This window comes from Wolffia australiana, chromosome 17 (assembly GCF_029677425.1).
Source record: "Wolffia australiana isolate 7733 chromosome 17, ASM2967742v1".
Lineage (NCBI taxonomy): Eukaryota > Viridiplantae > Streptophyta > Magnoliopsida > Alismatales > Araceae > Wolffia > Wolffia australiana.
The window spans coordinates 8,667,489-8,690,211 of record NC_135851.1 but is presented as its reverse complement, the minus strand read 5'-3'; the positions used below and the strand labels follow the sequence as shown (position 1 = coordinate 8,690,211).

The 22,723-nt window shown below is 42.9% G+C and overlaps 4 protein-coding genes across 15 annotated transcripts; 3 read left to right on the top strand and 1 right to left on the bottom strand.

The window, feature by feature from the left end:
- The first annotated feature begins 262 nt into the window (after nt 1–262).
- LOC144714311 (vesicle docking protein) lies at nt 263–11,361 on the top strand. Of its 4 annotated transcripts, none has more exons than XM_078589033.1 (8): nt 263–472; nt 723–866; nt 1,889–2,041; nt 3,008–3,107; nt 3,207–3,472; nt 3,567–5,003; nt 5,089–5,157; nt 10,258–10,784. In XM_078589033.1, the coding sequence occupies exons 1-8, from the start codon at nt 425–427 to the stop codon at nt 10,384–10,386; spliced, it is 2,346 nt and encodes a 781-aa protein (XP_078445159.1). In that variant the 5' UTR covers nt 263–424; the 3' UTR covers nt 10,387–10,784. The 4 variants fall into 4 exon arrangements, 3 of the variants coding, with proteins under 3 accessions (XP_078445159.1, XP_078445158.1, XP_078445160.1); XR_013584316.1 differs by adding an exon at nt 11,141–11,361 and having other exon boundaries at nt 264–472; nt 3,008–3,472; nt 10,258–10,481; XM_078589032.1 differs by having other exon boundaries at nt 264–472; nt 3,008–3,472.
- Nucleotides 11,362–13,549: 2,188 nt separating this feature from the next.
- LOC144714385 (uncharacterized) lies at nt 13,550–18,050 on the top strand. Of its 2 annotated transcripts, none has more exons than XM_078589120.1 (8): nt 13,550–14,027; nt 14,176–14,299; nt 14,402–14,552; nt 14,718–14,843; nt 14,937–15,017; nt 15,084–15,276; nt 16,611–16,863; nt 17,579–18,050. In XM_078589120.1, the coding sequence occupies exons 1-8, from the start codon at nt 13,845–13,847 to the stop codon at nt 17,761–17,763; spliced, it is 1,296 nt and encodes a 431-aa protein (XP_078445246.1). In that variant the 5' UTR covers nt 13,550–13,844; the 3' UTR covers nt 17,764–18,050. The 2 variants fall into 2 exon arrangements, with proteins under 2 accessions (XP_078445246.1, XP_078445245.1); XM_078589119.1 differs by having other exon boundaries at nt 14,176–14,323.
- On the top strand, nt 18,024–22,082 carry LOC144714383 (uncharacterized). Of its 8 annotated transcripts, none has more exons than XM_078589115.1 (14): nt 18,024–18,114; nt 18,272–18,378; nt 18,564–18,731; nt 18,882–18,921; nt 19,062–19,273; nt 19,474–19,659; nt 19,758–19,869; nt 19,936–19,969; nt 20,050–20,084; nt 20,163–20,197; nt 20,280–20,432; nt 20,516–21,279; nt 21,351–21,404; nt 21,502–22,082. In XM_078589115.1, the coding sequence occupies exons 5-14, from the start codon at nt 19,188–19,190 to the stop codon at nt 21,582–21,584; spliced, it is 1,542 nt and encodes a 513-aa protein (XP_078445241.1). In that variant the 5' UTR covers nt 18,024–18,114; nt 18,272–18,378; nt 18,564–18,731; nt 18,882–18,921; nt 19,062–19,187; the 3' UTR covers nt 21,585–22,082. The 8 variants fall into 8 exon arrangements, with proteins under 8 accessions (XP_078445241.1, XP_078445239.1, XP_078445237.1 ...); XM_078589113.1 differs by having other exon boundaries at nt 18,260–18,378; XM_078589111.1 differs by having other exon boundaries at nt 18,026–18,114; nt 18,235–18,378.
- On the bottom strand, nt 21,540–22,335 carry LOC144714386 (protein LURP-one-related 8-like). Its single transcript, XM_078589121.1, has 2 exons — nt 22,111–22,335; nt 21,540–22,042 (listed from the first exon to the last, which is right to left on the bottom strand). The coding sequence occupies exons 1-2, from the start codon at nt 22,333–22,335 to the stop codon at nt 21,680–21,682; spliced, it is 588 nt and encodes a 195-aa protein (XP_078445247.1). The 3' UTR covers nt 21,540–21,679.
- Between the last annotated feature and the right edge of the window lie 388 nt (nt 22,336–22,723).

Genomic DNA, 22,723 nt, shown 5'->3' with positions numbered 1-22,723 from the left:
AAGTGTCGCCATGCATACACATGCATTCCTCGGTGAGTGCTACCGTAAAGACAAGGCTGAGATTCTACATCATGGATTATTTGTTTAACGCCATTTAATGTTTCTTTGTTTAGAAGATGGTGAAAATTTATCTGGCATGAAAAAACAGTTGTGAATTGTGAAGTTTTTTGAAAGGTGATGGGCCAAATCTCCATGAAAAGACCTGGTTAATAGCCCACTTTGAATATGTTCTGTGTAATTAAATCAACTACCACACCAGAGAAAGGCCCGGTTTTTAACAATGCCTTCGTCGGTTACACTACTCAGCTCGTCAGTTCTGCCGGATTCCCATCCTGGGTTTGATCTAAAAAGGGCGAATTCCCATTGATCGTGGTGTTTACGTTAATGCTGGTGGATTTTTACCTTTCTTCGATCTCAAGCAAACATGGGTTCCGCAGATGTGATCAGATCTTGTTTGGATGCCATTCGGCAGGTGGGAATTTCTCGGGCTCTCGTTATTTTTTCTTCTCAACAGCTAATTTCACCTTCTCCGTGAGTTTCGGTAGATGGGTTTTTTAGAATTCATGTTATTTGATTTCTTTCCTCTAGTCTGTGCAAATTTCATCACGCGATTGAACTAATTCTGGAAAATGTGACTCTTTTCCTGGTGGATGGGTATTCGATTGATCTGAAAAAAATATTGTGCTGATCTTCGATTTGAGCTTTAAAAACAATCTTTCCAGGTGGCGGAGGATCTTGCAGACGGAGTCGTCTATCTCGATGCTGGATGTTTGGAGGCCTTTCAATTGGTTGGAGCTTTCCCTCTTATATTGGATATTGGGGCTCGAGCAGTTTGCAGCCTCGAAAACATGTCTTCTCTGGACGTTGTGAGCATTTTCATTTTTTCGACTCCAAATGAGGCATAGCTGTTGAACTTCCTGGGGAAGATTCTCGTTTCATCTTTCCCACTAAATTTTTTATGTTTTAAACTGAATTCTCTTTGATATTTTGGTATTAATTCCCTCTTGGACATAGTACTTGATATTTAATTAGTGGCCTGTTGTATAATAGTTAATTGAGGAAATGCTCTGATGCTTGGGTGATAGCTGATTTTAGAGGGCTGGAGAGATTGTCTGTAGGTTTGTATTTAGATCAGTTTCCTAATTAATTATGGAAATTCACGAATAAAAATTTCTGGATCATTGTTCAATTCTGCTTAGGCGATTTGATTATCGGCAGGAAAATGGTAAAGGTTTTATAAACATACCAGAACTTATCAGCTGAAGGGCAGTAATCTTGTTGTCAATCGATGAAATTTGGCTTTTCTTTGTCAACATTGGCCTTGTGCTTCTTTTTTCACTTAAAAGGAGAGGATCTACAGAGGTAGTGTATGATTTCCAGGTGCTAGAATGCATTCATTATCGCACTAAATTTGGAACAGCTGGCACCTAAAACGATTTTTTAGTAAACTTCTGTCTAGGGTTGGATGGACGATTACTAAATCAAAGAACGTTAGCGACATTCCTTGTTGTAAATTCCCCTTCCGCCTCTACCCCGTACGATGATGATGTCAAAATCCTCATCCTCATTCTCATTGTTTCCATGGTGGGTGATGTTAAGGACTTTGACATTGTCATCCTAGCGCAGGCGAATCGCGAGCCATTGCCATCCTCTCATCATCATCATCATCATAATCATCATCATCATCATCATCAAGGATCCCAAACCTACTCTTGACATAATTCCTTCCACATCTTCTCTTGATCTTAGACTGGAAAAATTAATGGCCTTTATAGACTGAAATAATTCACGGTTACCTTCTTTCGTACTGAGTGAAAGGATGGCGTAATATTTGATGATATGGTGAGAAGGAAATAATTTGATGTTGCTTTTTATTTTACTTTTCCAGGTTGCTAACTGGAATTCACAGTCTAGTGTGCCGGCTACAAAGATAGTAATAATTACGACACGTCTTCTTAACGATGCACATAGGTACATTTTACGCTGCTTGAGTACGCACCAAACAATTGTGGATTGCAGAATATTTACTTCGATATCAGAGGTACCTGGCTTTGGAGAGTAATCGTGACTACGACATTTACCTTCTCTTTTTGTTTGACTCTTTGGATATAACGTTCAAGAACTTCTCTTTTGGGTCTAATCTCCTTAGCGCTGAGTGTTATTTGTGCCTATCACGCATATCAATTCAAATGCATTTTTTAATAATCATCGGAATTGCGCTTTTTCTGTTAGATAAAACTGGTATGAAACATTAGATTCATAGAAACTTTTAAGTTTTTAGGTGTTTTGGATAGAGTTATGTATATTTTTCGCTTTATTTGTTTGATCTTTCAGCTCTTTTTTTAGATATTGCGTTTCTATTCCCCGTCCATTGTACGGTGTATTAGAAGAATTGATTTTTTTAGTACGCATTATTTTAATCTTTACTTTTTCACTGATAGAAAAGTTGCTTGAAATGTCTTGCCATTGGACTAATTCATATACAACTGTAGTGAGTTCACCGCGTAATTTACTGTGCTTATATTTTTTCAAACTGCAAGGTTTGCCATTTTTGTCTTCGATACACATGCACGATTTCATCATGTTGAAACGTACGTAACTCATGGTACCTGTGGCTGAGACGAACAAGGAGGCTTAAAATGCTATCGTTTCACAATGCAACGTTTTACCTATTTCATAAAATTTTACTTAATTTATAGTTTGATTTATACACTAGACATGACAGTTCGTTCGTATACCTTTTAACAAATCAAATAGATCTGGCATCCAACTCGTGTAACTGATGGTATTTCAATGTGAATTTTTTTTCCTTTATTTTGTTAGTGATGTTATTCATCCCGTGTGCCTTAATGAGTATGACTAATAATAAAGTCATTCTTGGTAACTGTGGTCAATTTTTTTTTCAAAGAATTGACTAGAGTGCCATCAAACATAAATTTTATTATTATTTCTAGCGTGTTTTTCTACGTAATTCATTCTTTTTTTTACACAATTAAATTGGTGATAGGTATCCCACTCAGCCTGTGCTTCTTCTCCTCTGGGCCCGGATGCGTTCCGTGAGTATGAATCCTTACTTTTCATGGACTACGAAGATCTTCTCAAGAAAGGTAATGGCAAAGATGTCGGAGCATTAACAGAGAGTGGTGAGAATCTCTTAAGTCAACCATGGTCAACAGAGTTCTCTGAAGACTTTTTGCCAAATACAGGATCTATCCCCACTGGACCTTCAAACTCAGACAGATCTAGGTTAAGAATATCCGTATGTCATTTTCCCATGGTTTTCTGTCCCCTTTCACCAAGATTTTTTGTATTACCTTCTGAGAGTGCCATAGCTGAGGCATCTCTCTCAGATCATCATGTTGACTCTATCAGCCCTGGCTTACCCATGATGTCCGGCAGCCGGGGTTCTGATGACGAGATCCCTCCTGGGGCAACACTTACAGCCCATTTTCTGTATTATTTTGCCCTCAAGGTGATAGATATTCCCTGTCCTCTTTTTCCTTATTCTTATGCTTTTCCATGAATTTGCATTGCGATGAAGATTTTGTGTGTCGTCTAAATGGCAGATGGATCTTAAGCTAGAAATATTTTCTCTGGGCGATTCATCTAAGAATATTGGCAAGATTCTAACGGATATGTCCAGCCTTTATGATGTGGGTAGGCGTAAGAAGTCAGCTGGTTTACTAATAGTCGACCGCTCCCTCGACCTTCTTACCCCATGCTGTCATGGGGACTCGGCTTTTGACTGGGTAATATCCTCTGTATCCCGTAGTGGCAGAATAGTCAAGTCCTCTTCCCTTTCAAAGAAATCTCCCTCTACTCTGGTACAACGTCCACGCCTTGATGTGAAACTCCCTCTGGACAAGGTTTTAGAGAAAGAAGAGATGTTGTTGAATAACTTTGCGGCCTTTGCCTCTGGCTGGGACTCCGGTGATGTTGAAGGTTCAGAAAATGAGTCCGGTGATCGTAAAACTGGGTTTCTAACTGGATCACTTGTTTCTGTTGATAACTACAAAGGAGTAAATTATTTGGAAGTGTTGTTAGACAGAGGGATGAAAGAGGGGGCAATGCTGGTTAAGAAGTGGCTTTTGGGAGTCATCCGAGAGAATAAAGTCCCGGCCAACCTCAAGAACCGCCTAGCGTTTCCCTCTGGGTCTGAGTTGCTTTCTTTGGCAAAGTTGCTTGCTTCAAACCAAGGATCTTTTGTTAAAAACAGAGACATAATTCAACTGGCCGTGGCTTCTTTCATTGCCTTAAGTGAACCCTTTTACTCTCACTGGAATGCGTTATCCAGCTCAGAAAAAGTGCTGAAAATGAGTTGCAGAGATAGCAGTCAAAGCTTGTCCAATCAGATCCGAGATATCATCGACAGAAGTGTTTCGTCAAGGTCCAACGGGCAGAATCTAATATCATTTCATGATTCTCTACTACTTTCTGTGGTTGGGTATATTTTGGCTGGTGTAAATTTCCCAACTTCAGGGTCTTCTAGTCCTTTCTCATGGGAAGAAGAGCATTCCCTGAAGGAATCTGTGATGGAAGCGATTTTAGAACTTCCAACCGTAAAAAATCTCAGTTTTCTCCATGGCATGGAGGAAGAACTCGAATCCAATTATAGAAAAAAGAAAGACGGGATTCTAGAGGAGACGGCGGAATCCTTTAATCCTGAGGATCTCGATGATAATTGGGCTAGCTGGGGAGAAGATCAAGATTCAGACCAGAACAATGAGCAGGAATACGGGGAAGTGCAGCTTAAGTTAGAGCTTAGAGACAGGGTTGACCAGCTATTTAAGCTTTTACACAAGATATCTGGTTTGAGATCAAGGAATTCAGCTGTCAGAGACATTGAGGGTCGATTCGACAGTGAAACTTATGTTGGCAAGGGATTGCTCTACAAGATTATGTTGATGGTTCTGGCGAAGTATGATGTGCCTGGGTTAGGGTTCCATTCTTCCGCTGTTGGGCGGATTCTTAAAAGTGGGCTCGGTAGATTTGGTCTTGGCCAGGTGTTTCTTCTGACAAATATTTTTGTTTTAACTCTTCAGTTCTTCAAGATATTATGTCTTATGATTGTAGTTGACCCTTCTGCAGGCAAAGCCAAATCTGGGGGATCAGAGTACCATAATTGTGTTTGTAGTGGGTGGGGTCTGTGGGCATGAGGTTTATTTCAAAACTCTTTTTTAACGAACTTCTTTTTGTTGACATTATTGTCTCCTTTCCTTTCTTGTCTTCTTTCTATTATTAGCCCCTTTCTATTATTAGCCCATTAAGGGCCCTTTCTATTATTAGCCCATTAGGGCTCCCTATAAAACCCCTTGTAATCTCTTTGTTTGAGTATCAAGAATTGTTCTTTCTTCTTGTCTTCATGGTATCAGAGCCGTAACCTAACCTAATCCGGGTTCCTGGCTCCGATCTCTGGCGTTTCTACATTCGCCACGATCTTGAGCTCCTTCTCCTTCCGGTTGGCTACCTGCTCCTGGCGGCGCAGCTTCTTTCCGCCACATTTCCGCTCCTCCTCGGCTGTGCTTCTCGCAGCCTCACACCTCTCGGTCGCCGCTCTCGCTGCGGTGCGCGGCGCTCCTCTACGGGCTGCGCTCCTCGGCTGCGCGCGCCCTCCTCGACTCTTCAGCTGTGCTCCTCGTGCGACACTTCATTCTGTGATCAAGATGACGGAGCCTGTATCGGTTTCGGTGTGACGCCAGCATCGACGCCACCCAGTGTGGGTCAAACGTCAGGCACCTCTTGAGTCGGAGAATTGGTCGGCTTCACCTGGACCGTTTTCTCTGCCTCGGATGCCTCCAGATGGGATGTTCACCGGCTTTAACCTTCTTTAGTGGCAGCAATATGTCCAGATTACTCTCAAGGGACGACTGATGCGTCATTTACTTGAAGAAGGGCCTTCCAAGACAGACTCCAAGTACTATGACTGGCTAGACGTTGAAGGGTTGGTCCATCGATGGCTTTTGGATAGTATTTCACCGAGTATCAAGGGTGAATTTCTGTCTCTTGAGTCTGCCCGGGACGTGTGGGAAGCGGCCCTTGACAGCCACTCCAAGAAAAATAATATTGCCACACTGTATGAGCTAGTGCATCGGGCCGCCAATCAAGGAGACAGGACGATCATGGAGTACAGCACAGAACTCATTTCTCTGTGGAATGAGATTGATCACTACATGCCTCCGGACCCTCACTCGGTGGATCGCAAGTACACTCTTCAACTTCGGGTTTTTCAGTTCCTTATAGGACTTAACCCGGAATATGAAGCGGTATGGGCTCAGCTTATACACCGGAAGAAAGAGCTTTCCTTCAAGGATGCGCTTCGCAGCGCGAGAATTGAAGAATCTCGCTTTCAAGTGCGTCTGTCCTATGGTCTTCTTCCAAGTGGAGCGTCTTCGGCGAGTGCTTCTCTTCCCGGCTTTACACCTGAAGAAGTGGAACGTCTTCGGCGATTGCTTGACCCTCCAGTCGTGGGCTCGTGCTCTCGGTATGTCCACCATTCCTTCTCCTTCTCCTTCACCATCTCCGTCGTCATCATCATCCAATTGGCTTCTTGACTCTGGTGCCACTGCCCACATGACACCCAATCCTAGAGCTTTTGTGACCTATGAACTCGTTTCCGGCTCCTCCAAAGTTAAAACAGCTTCCGGTGATCTTCTCACTGTGGCTGGGATTGGTCGTGTGTCTCTCTCTCCTTCGATGAACCTCACTAAAGTCCTTCATGTTCCACGGCTTGCTCATCATCTTCTTTCTTTATCCCGCCTTGTTCGTGATCTGAGCCAAGATCTTACATTCACTCCTAATACCTGTTTTTATCGTGATAAGATGTCGGGGAGGACTATTTCCATTGCTGAGGAGCATGAGGGTCTCTATCTTGTTCGATCTCCCTTGTCTCTCGCTGTTGCTGCCGCTGCAGATCACCTTCGGTCTCATGAGCGTTTGTGGCTTCTCCATCGACGCCTCGGCCATCCATCCTTTGCTACTCTTTATCGTTTATTTCAAAACTTTTCCAAGGCCACTCGGTGGACCGCTTTGTTTGTGATGCTTGTCAATTGCTAAACATCATCATTACTACGATCCTATTTCTTCTTCCCACTTGACTCCTTTTGCTCTCGTTCACACCGTGTGGGGACCCTCCTGTTCATAGCACGTCCGGTGCTCGGTGGTTATGTATATTCATTGATGATGCTACTCGTTTCACGTGGGCCTATCTCTTGAAAAATAAATCAGAGATCTCCTTGTTATTCCTCAGTTCTACTCTCTCATTCAAACTCAATTCTGCACTTCTATTGTGGCTCCGCTCCGACAATGCCCGAGATTATGTCAATTCCACGTTAAGTACTTTCTTCCAAGATAAAGGCATCATCCATGAAACCACATGTCCTTACACCCCCAGCAAAATGGAGTTGCAGAAAAATTTTCGTCACATTTTTGAAATGGCTCGAGCCTCTTATTTCACATGCATGTGCCAAAGTATTTTTGGGCTGAAGCTGTCCTAACTGCCATTCATCTTCTAACCGTCTTCCGTCGTCGCGTACTTAACTACTCTACTCCCATTGATTGTCTCCAGCATTCCTTCCCCAACATTTCTCTCCGAACCAATCTTACCCTCGTGTCTTTGGGTGCGCTTGTTTGCTCCTAACCACCATCTTGGTCGTGACAAGCTTGATCCTCGGGCCATCCAATGTGTCTTCGGCTATTCTTCTACTCAAAAGGGTTATCGATGTTATCATCCACCCTCTTGTCGATTTATTGTCACCAAGGATGCTACCTTGTAATTCCTCGTGATACCCCCTCTTCTTCTCCACCTTCTCCTTCTTTACCACCTCAATCAGATCCCCTTGAATTTCTTATTCTTCCTAACTCATCTCCTCGTCACCAGTCCCAAGTCCTTCCTTGCCTGTTCCTCTCGAAGAGCCTCCATCTGATATTCCCATGAACACCTTGTCCTCTGATCCTCTGCCTGCACCAATCCCAAATCCACCTGTCCTTACTAAAGATCCATCCTCTGCTTCATCGAACCCTCCTGCAGAGTCCCCATCGGATCCTCTATCCCACTATGTTGTGCCCTTACTACCGCGCTGTTCGCCAGAAAAATGCTATGGTATCACTCTTGCTCGTTGCAAGCCTTGTGTTCCTCCTACCCATGAAGTTCCCTCATCCTCCTCATCCACTCCTCTTGAAAATCCTTCATTAGCACTTGTGTCTTGCCCTCATCCTTCTCCATTGTATCCATTAGCCGCATCCATCTCATCTCATCGTCTTTCCCCATCCTACCACGCTCTTCTCACCTCCTTGACACTATCTCCTTCCAAAGCGGTGGGCGTAGCCCTCTCTCTTCCTCATTGGCGCCGGGCAATGGAGGAGGAGCCATGCCACTTGCCCTAAATGACACATGGGATCTGGTTCCACTACCGCGGGCAAGCACTTGGTTGGCAGTCGTTGGGTTTATGCTGTAAAGCACAATTCAGCGGCTCTATTGAAAGGCACAAGGCGCGTGTTGTGGCGCAAGGGTTCACCCAACAGTATGGCATTGATTATCAGGAAACATTTGCCCCTGTGGCCAAGATGAACACTGTCCGGATTCTCTTGGCTCTTGCCGCCGATCGGGGCTGGATATTGCAGCAATATGATGTCAAGAATGCTTTTCTTCATGGTGATTTGACTGAGGAGATCTATATGGCCTTACCTCCTGGATATGCCTCCTTAGTACCGTCTACTCTGAGTTCAGTTGTTTGTCGCCGGTTTGAAGCAATCTCCTGCGTGCTTGGTTTGGCCATTTCACCATGGCCATGAAGAACCGGGGATACCGTCGGTGTAATGGAGATCACACGCTTTTCTACCGTCATTCCACGTCCGGGAGTGGCTATTCTTCGATATGCGTGGATGACATTATCATCACGGGTGATGATACGGAGTCCATTACTCAGCTGGCTATGTATCTGTCGTCGGAGTTTGCCATACGTCATCTTGGCCCATTACGATATTTTCTTGGTATTGAGGTGGCTTATTCTTCGAGTGGGATTTTCCTGTGTCAGCGGAAATATACAGTGGATCTTCTTTGCGAGCTGGGAAAGGAACACTCCCAGCCTACTTCGACATCGATTGATGTGAGTCATCGACTTGGTGCGGATGAGAATGAAGATCCTGAGCCCGGACAATATCGAACTTGTGGGCAAACTGCTCTATCTCACCCACACCCGTCCGACATTGCATATGCAGTGGGTGTTCTAAGTCAGTTTATGCAGAACCTCGAATGAGTCATCTTCATGCTGCCCATCGCCTCCGCTTTCTTGAAGGGCACCATTGGTCGTGGATTAATGTTTCGCCCACCAGTGTCGTCGCTTCAGAAGTCTACACTGATGCCGATTATGCAGGATCTGTGGTTGATCGTCGGCCTCTGGGTACTGCACCTTCTTGGGAGGCAATCTTATTACTTGGAGGAGTAAGAAACAGAAAGTGGTCTCGATCAAGTGCTGAAGCGGAGTTCATGGTCTTTGTGAAGCACTTTGGATTACCCAACTGCTTCGTGAACTAAGGTGTCCAGTTTCTTCCCCTGTTCAGCTGTTCTGTGACAACAAATCGGCTATCAGCATTGCTCATGATCCCATCCAGCATGATCGTACAAAACACATTGAGATCGATCGACATTTCATTAAAGAGAAGCTTGAGTCGGGAAATTTCTGCACGCCATATGTTCCGTCAGCTGAACAGCTTGCAGACATCTTCACCAAAGGGCTTCATGCCCCTCGGTTTGAGGAGCTCTGTTCCAAGCTGGGTGTGGAAAACATCCACGCTCCAGCTTGAGGGGTAGTGTTGACATTATTGTCTCCTTTCCTTTCTTGTCTTCTTTCTATTATTAGCCCCTTTCTATTATTAGCCCATTAAGGGCCCTTTCTATTATTAGCCCATTAGGGCTCCCTATAAAACCCCTTGTAATCTCTTTGTTTGAGTATCAAGAATTGTTATTTCTTCTTGTCTTCACTTTTAAATCTTGCATCTTGTTTTTTCCTTTTGATGTTGGTCTGGGGATATCGGAACACTTCATATTAAACTCTAATCCCTAAACCGTAAATCCATCGGGGCACGATCAAAGTGAGGCTGAGATAAAATAAACCTGGGTGAAAACATATGTCAACGTTTGGTAGACATTGTTTCTAATCATTGATGTGTTCCCCTAAATTCCGAAAAATTTCTGCATACAGTCCTTTATTCTTTGAAGAAGTGTTCTGATGGGTTGTATATTTTTCTCTTTTGCTCAAGATTCGGGAGATGCAGGAAGCAATTTCAGAGAGTGGTCGGCCAGATGTGGAGTTGCTGATTGGAGGAACAACGCTGTTGACTCCGAGTGACATGTTTGACCTGATCTTTGGTTCGTCTGGTTTTATGTAGGTCAGCTGAGAAACTGCAATAACACCATCTCAAAGACTAACAGCTTCGCTTGGTGAATCCCTCCTATTCATCGGGGAACTTCAGGTCCATTGCAGGTGATTAATTTGATTATAGTGGCATTTTCAGTGAAGTCAGTAGAACTTAATGCAGCTCAGAAAAATCTGTGCTTTTTTTTCCTGACCCCCTTCAAAGTGGGTTGATCCATTTTTTGATTTATTTTTAAGAATCCACGGAGCGAGTTCGCGCTTTTCATCCTCTCTAATCTAACTTGAATCAAGCTCGCTTGATTCTTCTACCGTGTTTTATTTAAAGAAGTGTCAAGCTGTATGGTTTCGTGTAAATATTTGAGTTTTGGCACACTTTACTGTGCCCAATAAATTGTTTTCTTTATCAGTCTTTTTGGATCGTATGTAAAAAATTGTAAGAGCTCACTCCATCTCTCTCCCTCTTTTTCTTTTTTTCCATCTAGTCCTTGAAATTTTCATGCTCTCTACAATGGATCTGAAGCCTCGAGAACCACTCTCCCAATTTCAGTCATGTGTTTTCCCGTCCAATTCAGTCCTGGCCAAATTTTGCTGTCCTTGATGGTGTTAGAAAATCCCACCATCGGAGTCAAATTTACGATAAAAAACTAATGTGAAAGTAAAAAATAAATGTTGAAGTAAAAAATTCATGATTTACAATGATGTTTCTAGTGTTTTCCCATCTTGACGCTGATATTGGGTCTCGATATCTGATGCTGATATCATTGCAGATGCCGACATCTGATGTTGAGAGGGCTAAACTAGCATCCACCTTAAGCAATATCCAGTTCTTGATCGTTTTATGGCATACTGACTATTTTACAAATATTCAAATTATATCTAGTGATGATGTCTATGATGGCGATAAATGTCCCCCAAGACAATGACTGGGATCTGAGGCCATTTGAAATGCACAAACCACAGAGGTAGTTCCATTGGAGGCCAATTCACTAACAGTTTAACAAGTTTTTATATCCTACAAACTCTGTTTAGAGTTGAATTCTGATCAGAATTTCACTGTTTATAGAGCTGAACTCTTACATAAATTCAGCTCTGATCAGAGCAAAATTACGATCATAATTTGACCCTGAACAGAATTCGACTATTAACATAATTCAATTCAAAACTCCACCCTAGTCGGAGTTGCATTCTGAATCAGAGTTTAACTCTGACCAGAACTACACTGTTATTAGAGTCAAATTTTGATCAGAATTCCTCCATTTTCAAAAATTGACCCTCATCAGGGTCAAATATCGGTGAGAGAAGAATTCTGGTAAGAGGTGAACTCTGATCAGGGCCAAATTATTTTCAGAGGGGAATTCTGATGAGAGATAAATTCTGATCATATTTAACTCTAAACAGAGCTGTGTTTTCATCAGAGTTTACTTTGAATCAGAATTTGACTCCGAACACAATTCAATCCGAATTGGAGTTCACCTCTAATTAAAATTCCAATTTGATTAGTGCTGAATTCAATTTCGATGAGGGTTGAATTCCAATAAGAATTAAACTCTGAATAGAATTTGTTCCTGATTAGAATTTGACTCTTACCATGAAGGTGAATTCAACTCTGATAAGAATTCAACTTCCTCAAAACTTCCCTGATAGAGTTGCCTTTCCATCCACAAAGGTCACCGAGTTCAGACCATAGGATTTGCAAGGTTATGGAATTCCATTAGGGAATATTATGGACTTATTTTACTAGAACCCCACTTTTTGAGTCATCAGTTAATGGAGGGAGCGATCAGATGAATATTATTACTATCAATTTATGTATTTATAATTTAAAACCAAGATGATGACTTTATGACATTATGCATTAGCTAATGTACAAATAGTTAATGACTTTGAGAAACCTGAGTTATTGAAAAATATACATTATGTGAATATATCAAGTAAAGCATGAGAATTGATGCCACTAAGAAATGGAGACATAGTTGCATTATTCTTTGCATGGTCTTAGCAAAATGTTGTGATTACTTCTTGAATAATAAATATGCACTAAGTTAAGCGAGACATAGATGATGGAGATTGATACTTGATTACTAGTAATTTTGCAATACACATCTTAGATATACATATTATGAATTTAAGAATAATTATTTAGGATTTCAATTATTTTACTTGACTCTACTGTACTTAGGAAATGATGACGTATTGAAGCAAATATAAAAAATGGGAACAATAAAGGTATCAACGCATACTATTTAACACTTACAGACCAGTATTCAAATCATTTTATAAGGGTAAACTTAGATATTACTTATTTGCATTCAGCCATGGTGATTTGGATTAAATTTGAATTTTTTTTGAGACAGTACAAATAAATCCATGAAGTTTATTGAGTTACATCCATGAAGTATACAATTTTCTTCCCAAATTTTTGGGATTACCTCATAATGTGTATTGTTCGCCTATAATCACCACCACGAACAAATAAAAAATGACTTTTAATCACAATCGCAAAAGTTCATTGCCATTAGCATTAAGCCCTTGAGGAAGGGTACTTTTGGAAAGAAACACACTCCTCAGCCCTTGATTAGTTAACAAATTTCCATTTTCCAGTTATCAAATATTTGATACCTGATATCCATCACTGGTATCTGGTACTAGCATCTGCCACTGTACACACAGTTATCTAATACCTTCCACTCTATATCTGATATCACTACACACCCAATATCTGGACCAATATCCGATACCGACATCTAACCAATCCCATCTATACCAGATACAGGTTAGTGTGAAATCAGACCTCGAGAGACGACAAACACTAACTGATTAACAATATCCATACAATCCATAAACTAACCCCATATCTAACTAAACCTTAGTTCAACCTACCCAAATTTCTTGTTAAGCAAGGTTCATATCTAGAGATATATCCAGATCTGACCAGACTACTGAACCCTAGCTGGGAATTTTGAACTTTATACAAAGAGGTCATATAGTATAATATATATTATGGATTATGGATAGACTAGTAATGGGCCAGATGTATAGCCCAACAGGCAAATTCAACCATGTATGGTTTGTACAGTCACCTTCAGTCTGCCGCGCGCCTTGGGTGTCAGAAAATTTCAAACGCAAGCCTCTTAAAATTGAAATCCGGCGACTTTTCGAGATGCCCATCATTTCAAATTTCGTTTTTTCGATCTTTCACCATCCGAAGTGTTCTTCCGTCCCTGTTCTTTCCTTTCAGGCGACGAACTGATTTTGATTTTCTATGCCAAACGAAGTGGAATTGCCATGCAATCTGCTGTAGATGCTGTCTGAAGCTTCTCAGAAAATGGGTTCTTCCCAGATTTTGAATCCATCCATCAGAGCTTAAGCTTTTGCCCGTTTCTGCTCCATCGATGAAATTCTGCATTTGATGGGAGTTTGGGAAGTTAATCGATCTAAGAACAGGTTGATTCTTGAAGAGAAGGCGTTCTAATGGACAGGAAGAACGCATCCGTCGGCCCAGTGCCGTGCGGAACTCGTCGTATACTTGCCCAGAAAAGGCCTAGAGTGAATGAATCGATGAACACTGCGAAGAAGCTTCAGAAGAGAGAAATCTGTTGCAAGAGGAATCGGACTGGTAACGCGGAAGAGAAGTTTAGAAACATTAATCTCCAGGTTCGTGAAGTGATTATCCCTATATTAGATTGTGATTTGATGTGATTTTTCATGGTTTTTTCTCTCCAAAATGTTCATCTCTATGGATCTGAGAGCGTGTCACTTCTTTAAGAAGATTATTTCCCTCATTTTTTTTTTCTTTTATAAGGTGGAGTATGATACTTATGATCCGAAGGGGCATTCTTCTCTTCAACTACCGTTCTTGAGAAAACGATCGAAAGTGATCGAAATCGTGTCTGCTCGAGGGATTCTCTTCGCTCTGACGCAATCTGGTGTGTGTGCGGCCTTCTGCAGAGGTTGAATTTCTTATTTTTGCTCATTAATCTGATTTATGATGGTTTGTAAGAATATATGGTTTGTATGTTTGAATGCAGAGACGAACAGGAGGATATGCTTTTTAAATGTGGCTCCGGATGAGGTCATCCGAAGCTTGTTTTACAACAAGAACAACGATTCTCTGATCACTGTCTCTGTTTACGCTGCTGATAATTTCAGCTCTCTGAGGTGTAGAACAACCAAGATCGAGTGAGCACTGATGAATACTTTTGAAATATTTTTATTTTGGCTTTTTTCCCCACTAAGATGATTATAAATGATATTTTAGTCATCATTAACGGCCAGATTAAGATGAAAACTCTAAAATTTTTAATTCTCAGGCAAACACTAAAAATTTTAATTCTCTAATTGCAGGTACATCAGAAGGGGAAAGCCCGACGCGGGTTTCTCTTTGTTCGAGTCGGAATCGCTTAAATGGCCTGGTTTTGTGGAATTTGACGATGTAAACGGAAAAGTCCTCACTTTTTCTGCTCAGGACAGGTGAGTTCATTCGTAAAATTTTGTTCATCATCCACAATTGTATGAAATTTTGTCTGTTTGATGTAATTGCTCTTCCATTTTATCATCTTGCAGCGTTTACAAGGTGTTCGACCTGAAGAATTACAAGCTTTTGTACTCTATATCTGACAGTAATATCCACGAGATTAAGATCAGGCAAGTTCATTGCGTTGACCTGCTCAAATGCAATCTGACTTAATTCGGTATTTATTTTTTAAACAGCCCTGGAGTGATGCTGCTGATATTTAAAAGATCGAGTGGCCACGTTCCTCTCAAGATTTTGTCCATCGAAGATGGAACTGTTCTAAGAAGCTTTAATCATCTTCTTCATCGGAATCAACAAGTTGACTTTATAGAGCAGTTCAACGAGAAGCTTCTGGTCAAGCAGGAGAATGAGAATTTGCAGATTCTTGACGTATGGCTTCTGAACCCTGTCTAATACTCTTTATTTTGCCTATCATTTCTCTTTTTTTTTCTAGTTTTCTTTACGTTCTATTTTTCTCTCTCTATGTCTCTGTCTTTCTCTCTCCTCGGCCCTTCCCTGAGTAGTAATTTATTCTGTTCACAAATATTCCGTTTCGGCCCATAAATTAATTCTATCCGCAGATTACGATGTGGGCTTGATAAAAACAACTGTTTCTCTCTCTCTCTCTCTTTATTGATCTAGCTATCTCTGTATTTTTCCTAATGTTGAGCCAGCTCTCATGCAAGTTTTCATGGGCAAAGTTTTTTCCTCAGATATATTTCTTATTTTGTCTCTCTAAAAATCATCATTTTTTCTCCAAGGCTTTGAGCCCAAAAATCTTCTATCTCTTTGTCATCCTCCGAGTTCTCATGCAAGAGTTAATGGCACAGTTCTTTACAAACAATATTTTACAGGTTGTCTCTCTTAAATAATTATTTTTTCCGAGGATTTGAACTGATAAAAAGGAAAGCTATCACTTCACTTGATCTAGTTCTCATACAAGGGTTCATGGGCTAAGTTCTTTCGTCGAAAAGAATTCTCTCTCTCTCTCTCTCGCTACAAAATGATCATTTTCCTCGGGTTTGAGCTCACCGAAAAAATTCAGGTTCTCTTGACCCAGCTCTCATCTAAGGTTTAGTGGGCGAAGTTCTTTTGTCAAAGATAATTCCTTCTTTATTTCTCGCTTTCTCTACAAATGTTCATTTTTCTCCGTGGATTTAAGCTGATGAAAAATTTCAGCTTTTCTTGAACCAGCTCTCATCCAAAGGTTCATGGTCCGAGTTCTTTTGAAGAAGATAATTCGTTCATTCTCTCTCTCTCTCTACGACATGATCATTTTTCTCCGAGGATTTTACCTCATAAAAAAATTTAGATTCTCTTGACTCAGTTCTCATCCAAGGTTTCATAGGCTAAGTGCTTTTGTCGAATATAATTCGTTCATTCATTCATTCTCTCTACAAATGATCATTTTTCTTCAAGGATTTGTGCTCACCAAAAAAATCAGCTTCTCTTGACCCAGCTGTCATCCGAGGGATCATGACCAAGTTTTTTAGTGAAAGAAGATTCTTTCTATCTCTCTCTCTACAAAATGATCGCATGATTTCACCTTTTCTCTTGACCCAATTCTCTCTTAATGTTTCATGGGCAAAGTTCGTCTGTCTTAATAAGCTCTCTCCAAAAGATGATTTTTCTCATAGGATTTAACATACCCACAAAAAAAAGAGAGCTATTAAACGCCACATAGGATTTATAAATAACTGTTTCTAATAATGTAATTTTTTCAGGTTCGGAACTCGGAGTTGACCTTGGTCAACCGCTCAGAGTTCACGACTCCGTCTGCATTCATCTTCCTTTATGAAAACCAGCTCTTCCTGACGTTTCGCAATCGCGCCGTCGCCGTCTGGAACTTCCGCGGCGAGCTCGTCACCACCTTCGAAGATCATCTTCTCTGGCACCCCGATTGCAACACCAACAACATCTACATCACCTCCGATCAAGATCTCATCATCTCTTATTGTAAATCCGCCACTGGAAACGGTAAGAAATCCAACCATCCCTCCTGTCTTCAAGTTTTGTTTTGTTAAAATCCATCTTAGATCTCATGATTCTTTTCTTTTTTTTTCTATCTTGTCCCCTGTTCTCGCTACTTAATCGTCATCGTCATCGTCCTCATCATCATCTTCTGCTACTTTACTATGGATGAACATCGATTTCATCTCTTGTCATCTGAATTTCTTCAAAAAAAAAATCTCTTGTCATCTGAAAAAGCTTACCAGAGGCATCATCATCGTCATCATCATCATCATCATCGTCATCGTCATCATCATCATCGTCATCATCATCATGGTACCACAGACAAGAGCCCGATGACGAGTTTGCCATCCTCATCGTCATCCTAGGATGACGATGACTACGTGCGCTGGTCTAAGAGTTAAAGACTTTTCTTTTTTAATTATAAAAGATTATAGTTGACTATAATCTTTTAGCTTTCAGTTTATTTTACACATCGTTCCTCTCCCATGTAAATCTTGTTTTCATATTTTTTATATTTTCTGTTGAAACCCGTGAATCCCAAACCGACGGTATCGGTTCGGTCTGGTTTTACAAAAGTCAGTAAAAAAATGCCATCTTATTTTTCTAATTTTCCTGGGTTCATTTCCGGAAAAATGAAGGGTTTACTTAATTTTAAAAAATCAGAAAATATTTTTTTGGGATTTAATCAAGGTTTTTCTTACCTTAATTTTTTTTTCAGTGGGGTCGATTAACATTAGCAGTATATTCACCGGAAAATGTCTGGCAAAAGTCAGCACCGCCTGCGGTCAACGCCACGTGGCGGCAGAGACGCTCGAGGACATAACGTCTCTTTTTTACGACGAGGACCGCCACGAGATCTACACCGGCAACCGCCACGGCCTTGTCCACGTGTGGTCAAATTGACCGTTATTCAGCCACGTGGCTGCCATGTAGCGGATGACGTGGGCATCTCCGTACGATGCGGGCCCCCACCTCTCCACTAGCTTTCTGTTAGCGGTGAGCGGGAAGGAGACTGACAGGGCTGGCCCCACGGAATGAAGCTCGAAAGGATGACAGCCGTTGGATTTCGATCTAAGGGCCGAGATGCGGGTTAGTCGCCGCTGGATGGGAGCTATAAATGCCACCAACTACCTACTTTTGTTGTCATTTATTCCCCGTTCGATATTCGAAACGTTTCCCGGTCTCTGGTGCGACTTGTTTGTTTCACGGGGCGATCGAGAAAGAGATCTGCGGTGGTGCAATTCATCGGATCTGGTGATAATCAACCGTTCTCAAAATCGTTTTTATTTCATAATGATTGTTTGATCGCTATGCCTCGTTGGCAATGCATTGATCATTATTTGTTTTTTGCGTCTTTTCGAGGCGTCTGAACAGTATCGTCGGCTTGTTTGTGGCGCAGTAATCCGTCCAGGTGGCGTGGCCAAAGATCTAGCTATTAGGTTGTTTTTGAGAAGTAGACATGCTGTCGGTTGAAGATCAATCTGAGGTGTTATTTGTTCGTTTCACGAAGCGATCGAGGTAGAGATCTGCGGTACTGCGATTCGTCGGATCGGGAGATAATCCATCGTTCTCCTTATCCATTTTGTTTCATGATGATTGTTAGATTGCTTAGCCTCGGTTTGTTGGCAATGCATTGATGATTATTTGTTTTTTGCGTCCATTCGAGGCGTCTGAACAGTCTCGTCGGCTTGTTTGTGGCGCAGTAATCCGGCCAGGTGGCGTGGCCGAAGATCGGGCTATTAGGTTGTTTGTGTTTCGTTATGAGAAGTAGAACGCGGTTGGTTGCAGTCTTGCAGTTCAGTCTCTGGCGCGAGTTGCTCGTTTCGCGGAGCGAACGGGATAGACATCCGCGTTGTAATTCTTCGGATCTGGTGATAATCAATCGTTTTCCGTATCGATTCTATTTCATGTCGATAGTTAAGTTGCTTAACCTCGATCTGTTCGCAACGCATTGATGATTATTTGTTTTTTGCGTCTTTTCGAGGCGTCTGACGAGTCTCCTCGGCTTGTTTGTGGCGCAGTAATCCTGTCAGGTGTCGCGGTTGAAGATCCGTCTATTAGGTTTGTTTTGTTTCGTTATGAGAAATAGAAATGCGGTTGTTCGAAAGATGAGCTTTACTGTCTTCTGCTATCTCTTTCTCTTTTTCTTTCTCTTCCAACTTCTGTGACGTTAACATTCGATTGATTCTGTCATCTTCCAGCATTTTTGGTTTGTTTCTCGCGTTTTTGCTGGTCTCGAGCTTCCCTCAAGCCGTGAAAGGTGGCCGGTGGAGTCGTTTTGTTCCCTGCTGACTACTTCCTGGCGGAGATTTCAACTCTTGGATTGAATGGCCCCAAATATGATGCGGGGAGGAAAATTACCTCTCTCGGAATTGGATTTTGTGGAATTTCGTATCGTGGGGAACCGTGAAAGGTGAATATCGTCAATAATTCTTCCAAAATATTTTCAGATATTTCTTCTTGCTTTAGATGGTTCCAATTTTATGTTGAAACGTTTTGCTTATATTAGGAATTTAAATGGATTATTGAATGATTTCATGAGGGTTTTTAATTTCCGAGCTTTATTTTATGAATTTTCTTGGTTTGTTTGTTTAAGTTTCTCTTTTTCTACAGGTTTGATGCTGCAGTCTGCAGTAGAGGAAAACGGGAAAAAATATTGTCTGGCTGTCTAATTACATTGGCATCGTACTTGCCAGAGGCAAAGGATGCCCTCTCTAATAGTCTGACGAACAACTTCAAGCTACAGCCTCTAGAGAAAATTGAGAGAACTCCTTGGTTCACAAAGTCTACTATTTCATGGTAAATATCCCAAATATACTTTTTCCCTTTTTTTTAATATTAGTCTCATACATTTTCGTTATTTTCTGATTTTCTTTTTTACCTTGGCTTCTTCTCAGCTTCTTGTGCCTGGTAAACTCATATGAATTGCTAAAAAACTATGACTCTGTTCTGAATGAGATCGTGCAGCTGGAAGAGAGCAGGCGCTGTCATCTTGCTTTATACAGAGAGGTTATTTCAGCTTTATTTTACTTATTTTCTTTGGTTATTCCTCATATTCGCCCCACTCTCTCACAGGACTTGGACAACAGCTCATCAGGTGTTGTTGGAGGTTTGTCGAATTGAATATCTTCTGTAAAATTTAAAAATTAAAAATAATTGTCTTTTTCACTTCATTTTTTTTATCGATAGACGGTGGGAGCTTGGAGATGGGATTTAAATCTAAAGTAAGTTTTGTCATTGATTGTTCCTCTTATGACTTACGGCTATTTTATTCATAGAGGAGCGCTAATGAGACTTTTCAGGTCAAAATTGAGTCAGCAGCAGCGGATGCCACCAAGTACGCTATTTTCTTCCCGTATTTTATTTCTCATGATTTACATCTCACTGCAAAAAATAAATGAAAATGAAATTATATCCAGGAATGATTTGTTGCTGGCCATAGAACGGAGGCTCATCGCCTTAAGACAAGCAATTTATAGCAATTTAACTCAAGCCCTTGGGATCACACCATCCGATAAAATAATTTCGGATCTATCCGCGTTCTGTCAATATTTCAAATCTCCAGAAATTCGGTACTTCTTTTCTCATCAGCATTTTCGATGTAAAAAAAAACTTTCTTTGACTTTTTTTTACGAATTTGTTAATTTTTTCCCAGGAAATTCTTGCTGAGATACCAAGATTTGGTCTCCGGAAAAGAAATTACATCCAACTCCAGTGGGCCAACAGTCGACAACCCCATCGGAGAATCCCAAGCGCTAAAAATATCTGGGTCGCAGAAGAAATTAGGACCGCACCTGCGGCGGATCCAAATCGGACGGTCCAGATCGCCCAACACCAACGGCGATGCGACCTCCGCTGTCGATCTCAGCCCGTCCAAAGACGAGCTAGAGAGAGAATCGTGGGGCCCACTAGTGACCGGAGCCCTGTTGAAGATGATAGAAGTCAACCCTCCCTCGGTCAACGGTGGAGCGTTCTACCGACACTACAAAGAGAAGCGCGACGAGATGCTTCGCTCCGAGGCCGCGTGCAGAAAGAGGGCCGAGAAGGAAGTTCAGATCCGCATGATGCAGCAGACTCTCGACCAACGGACGGCTGAGATGCGTTCTACCGCCAAGGATCCGAGGAGGAGTTCCTGCCCTCCTGCCGTGGACCCGAGCCTAATCCGCCCCGGACCCGACCCGACAGGACCCGTTTCGTCTAAGAAGTGCAGCGCGGTGGTACCGGTCGGATCGCACCCCGATAAGCCTCCGGATCCGGTAAAGCCCGTCTCTGAGGATCCGGATAGCCTGGGCTGGGGGAGCGACGAGAGGCCGCCGGCGCTGGTTTTCCATAGGAAGCCAGTCAAGGGCCTGAAGCGGCTCTTCCTGTTCGGTCAACGGAGGAAAGTCAATGCCCTTGCTCCTCGGTCAACTCCCCCTGGTACGGATTCTTTGGATCTCTGATTTCTTATGGTCTCTCCGTTGACTTTATTTAATCCGCGCTTCCTGCAGCCGCGTCGGAGCCTGGAGGAATAAATCGCTCGTCCGCCTTAGTCTCTGTGAAGGGTACCCCCCCCCCCCTACCCGCTCACAATCGTAGCATGAAGAACTAAACTCTTTCTTTATAGGGCTGCGGCCGTTGACTTTTTTTCCTTGGTTGCAGCCGCAGGGCCGGTTCTCTCTCTGTCCGGGATTTGGAGAGGTAGAAAGGGAGAGGCCAAGCTCCGATTGTGCGCAAAATTCTGAGAGAAGCCCATCTTTCTATTGATCACCATCATCATCGTCGGCCTATCTATCTCTCCATCACTTGGTTACAAGTTTCTAGATGATGATGATGATGATCATGATGAGGAGCCGAACATCTGGTCGAGGAGGAGAACCAGGGCCATGGCGATGGCTGCATCGAGCCCGGGCTGTACAATGAGGCTGAACACGTCTGCGCCGAGGAGGACCCCGCCGGTGGACTCCTTCCGGCAGATCTCCGCCACCCGCCGCCGCCTGTCGTCGAAAACCTCGCAGCTCCGCCGAGCGTAGGAGCCCTCCACAGCCAGGCCCCCGGCGGCGCCGTTGGCCGTGGCCAACACCTTCCCCTGCCCCCAGAACAACAACCCGCCGCCGCCGCCTCCCTTCCTCCTCACCGTCAGCTTTGCCTCCCCCCTTCCCTCCCCCTCGTACACCGTCCACCTCTCGCCCCAGCTCAGCATCTGCTTCATCATCATAGGGTCATGCCGGGGGGTTAAAACACTTGAATTATAGTTAAGGGGATGGGTACCTTGCGGCGGGCGGTGAGGAGTGGCTCGCCGGCGGCGTTCATGAGGAGGATGGAGGAGCCGCCTCTGGCGCCGTAATCGTCAACGCGGAAGACGACGTCTCCGTTGCTGTCAAAGGCCACAAAGCCCTTGAAATTGAGGAGAAGAGATTTCCTCCACACGGTCAGCGCCGCCGGGGCGTCGCCGGAGGGAGCGGCGGCGCTGCCGCTGGGGTGCACTTTAGTCATCTGCCCCTGGAGGACTGTTCTCTGCAGGGGATTCTTGTTTTATACTGCGCCGTGGGAGGGGTTGGGAATAAGAGGAGAGGCGTGACGGTATCAACTGCCTAGATAGAAATCTGACTTTGTTTGGGGCGGGGGAGCAGAAGTGCGTGGTGTGGATCCGCTACGCGCCATGTGGCAGTTGTTTCTCTCTCTAGATTTCTCTCTCTAACGTGCGCTTTCAAACTCCGCCGGCCAGACCTGGGCGGCGCGATTAGTCTCCATCTTCCTCGTGGGGGATTGCCGCTGTCGAAAACGTTGTGGGAGGAGAGAGAGATGGAGATGATGATGATGATGATGATGGGGGAAAGGGTAGAGTTGTTTTTCGAGAATTGACGTAAGAGAGAGAGATGCC

What these genes read in the sequence shown, in the direction of transcription:
- LOC144714383 (XM_078589115.1), top strand. Translation starts at nt 19,188, where the DNA reads ATGGCCCCAAATATGATGCGGGGAGGAAAATTACCTCTCTCGGAATTG. An exon ending in CTCATCAGGTGTTGTTGGAG is followed by an intron (nt 19,970 to 20,049) that starts GTTTGTCGAATT and finishes TTTTATCGATAG; the next exon opens with ACGGTGGGAGCTTGGAGATG. An exon ending in TTCAAATCTCCAGAAATTCG is followed by an intron (nt 20,433 to 20,515) that starts GTACTTCTTTTC and finishes ATTTTTTCCCAG; the next exon opens with GAAATTCTTGCTGAGATACC.
- LOC144714385 (XM_078589119.1), top strand. Translation starts at nt 13,845, where the DNA reads ATGGACAGGAAGAACGCATCCGTCGGCCCAGTGCCGTGCGGAACTCGT. An exon ending in TTAGAAACATTAATCTCCAG is followed by an intron (nt 14,028 to 14,175) that starts GTTCGTGAAGTG and finishes TTCTTTTATAAG; the next exon opens with GTGGAGTATGATACTTATGA. An exon ending in ACTTTTTCTGCTCAGGACAG is followed by an intron (nt 14,844 to 14,936) that starts GTGAGTTCATTC and finishes ATCATCTTGCAG; the next exon opens with CGTTTACAAGGTGTTCGACC.
- LOC144714386 (XM_078589121.1), bottom strand. Translation starts at nt 22,335, where the DNA reads ATGACTAAAGTGCACCCCAGCGGCAGCGCCGCCGCTCCCTCCGGCGAC. An exon ending in TCCTCACCGCCCGCCGCAAG is followed by an intron (nt 22,043 to 22,110) that starts GTACCCATCCCC and finishes ATGATGAAGCAG; the next exon opens with ATGCTGAGCTGGGGCGAGAG.
- LOC144714311 (XM_078589032.1), top strand. Translation starts at nt 425, where the DNA reads ATGGGTTCCGCAGATGTGATCAGATCTTGTTTGGATGCCATTCGGCAG. An exon ending in TATTTACTTCGATATCAGAG is followed by an intron (nt 2,042 to 3,007) that starts GTACCTGGCTTT and finishes AATTGGTGATAG; the next exon opens with GTATCCCACTCAGCCTGTGC. An exon ending in GTAGATTTGGTCTTGGCCAG is followed by an intron (nt 5,004 to 5,088) that starts GTGTTTCTTCTG and finishes ACCCTTCTGCAG; the next exon opens with GCAAAGCCAAATCTGGGGGA.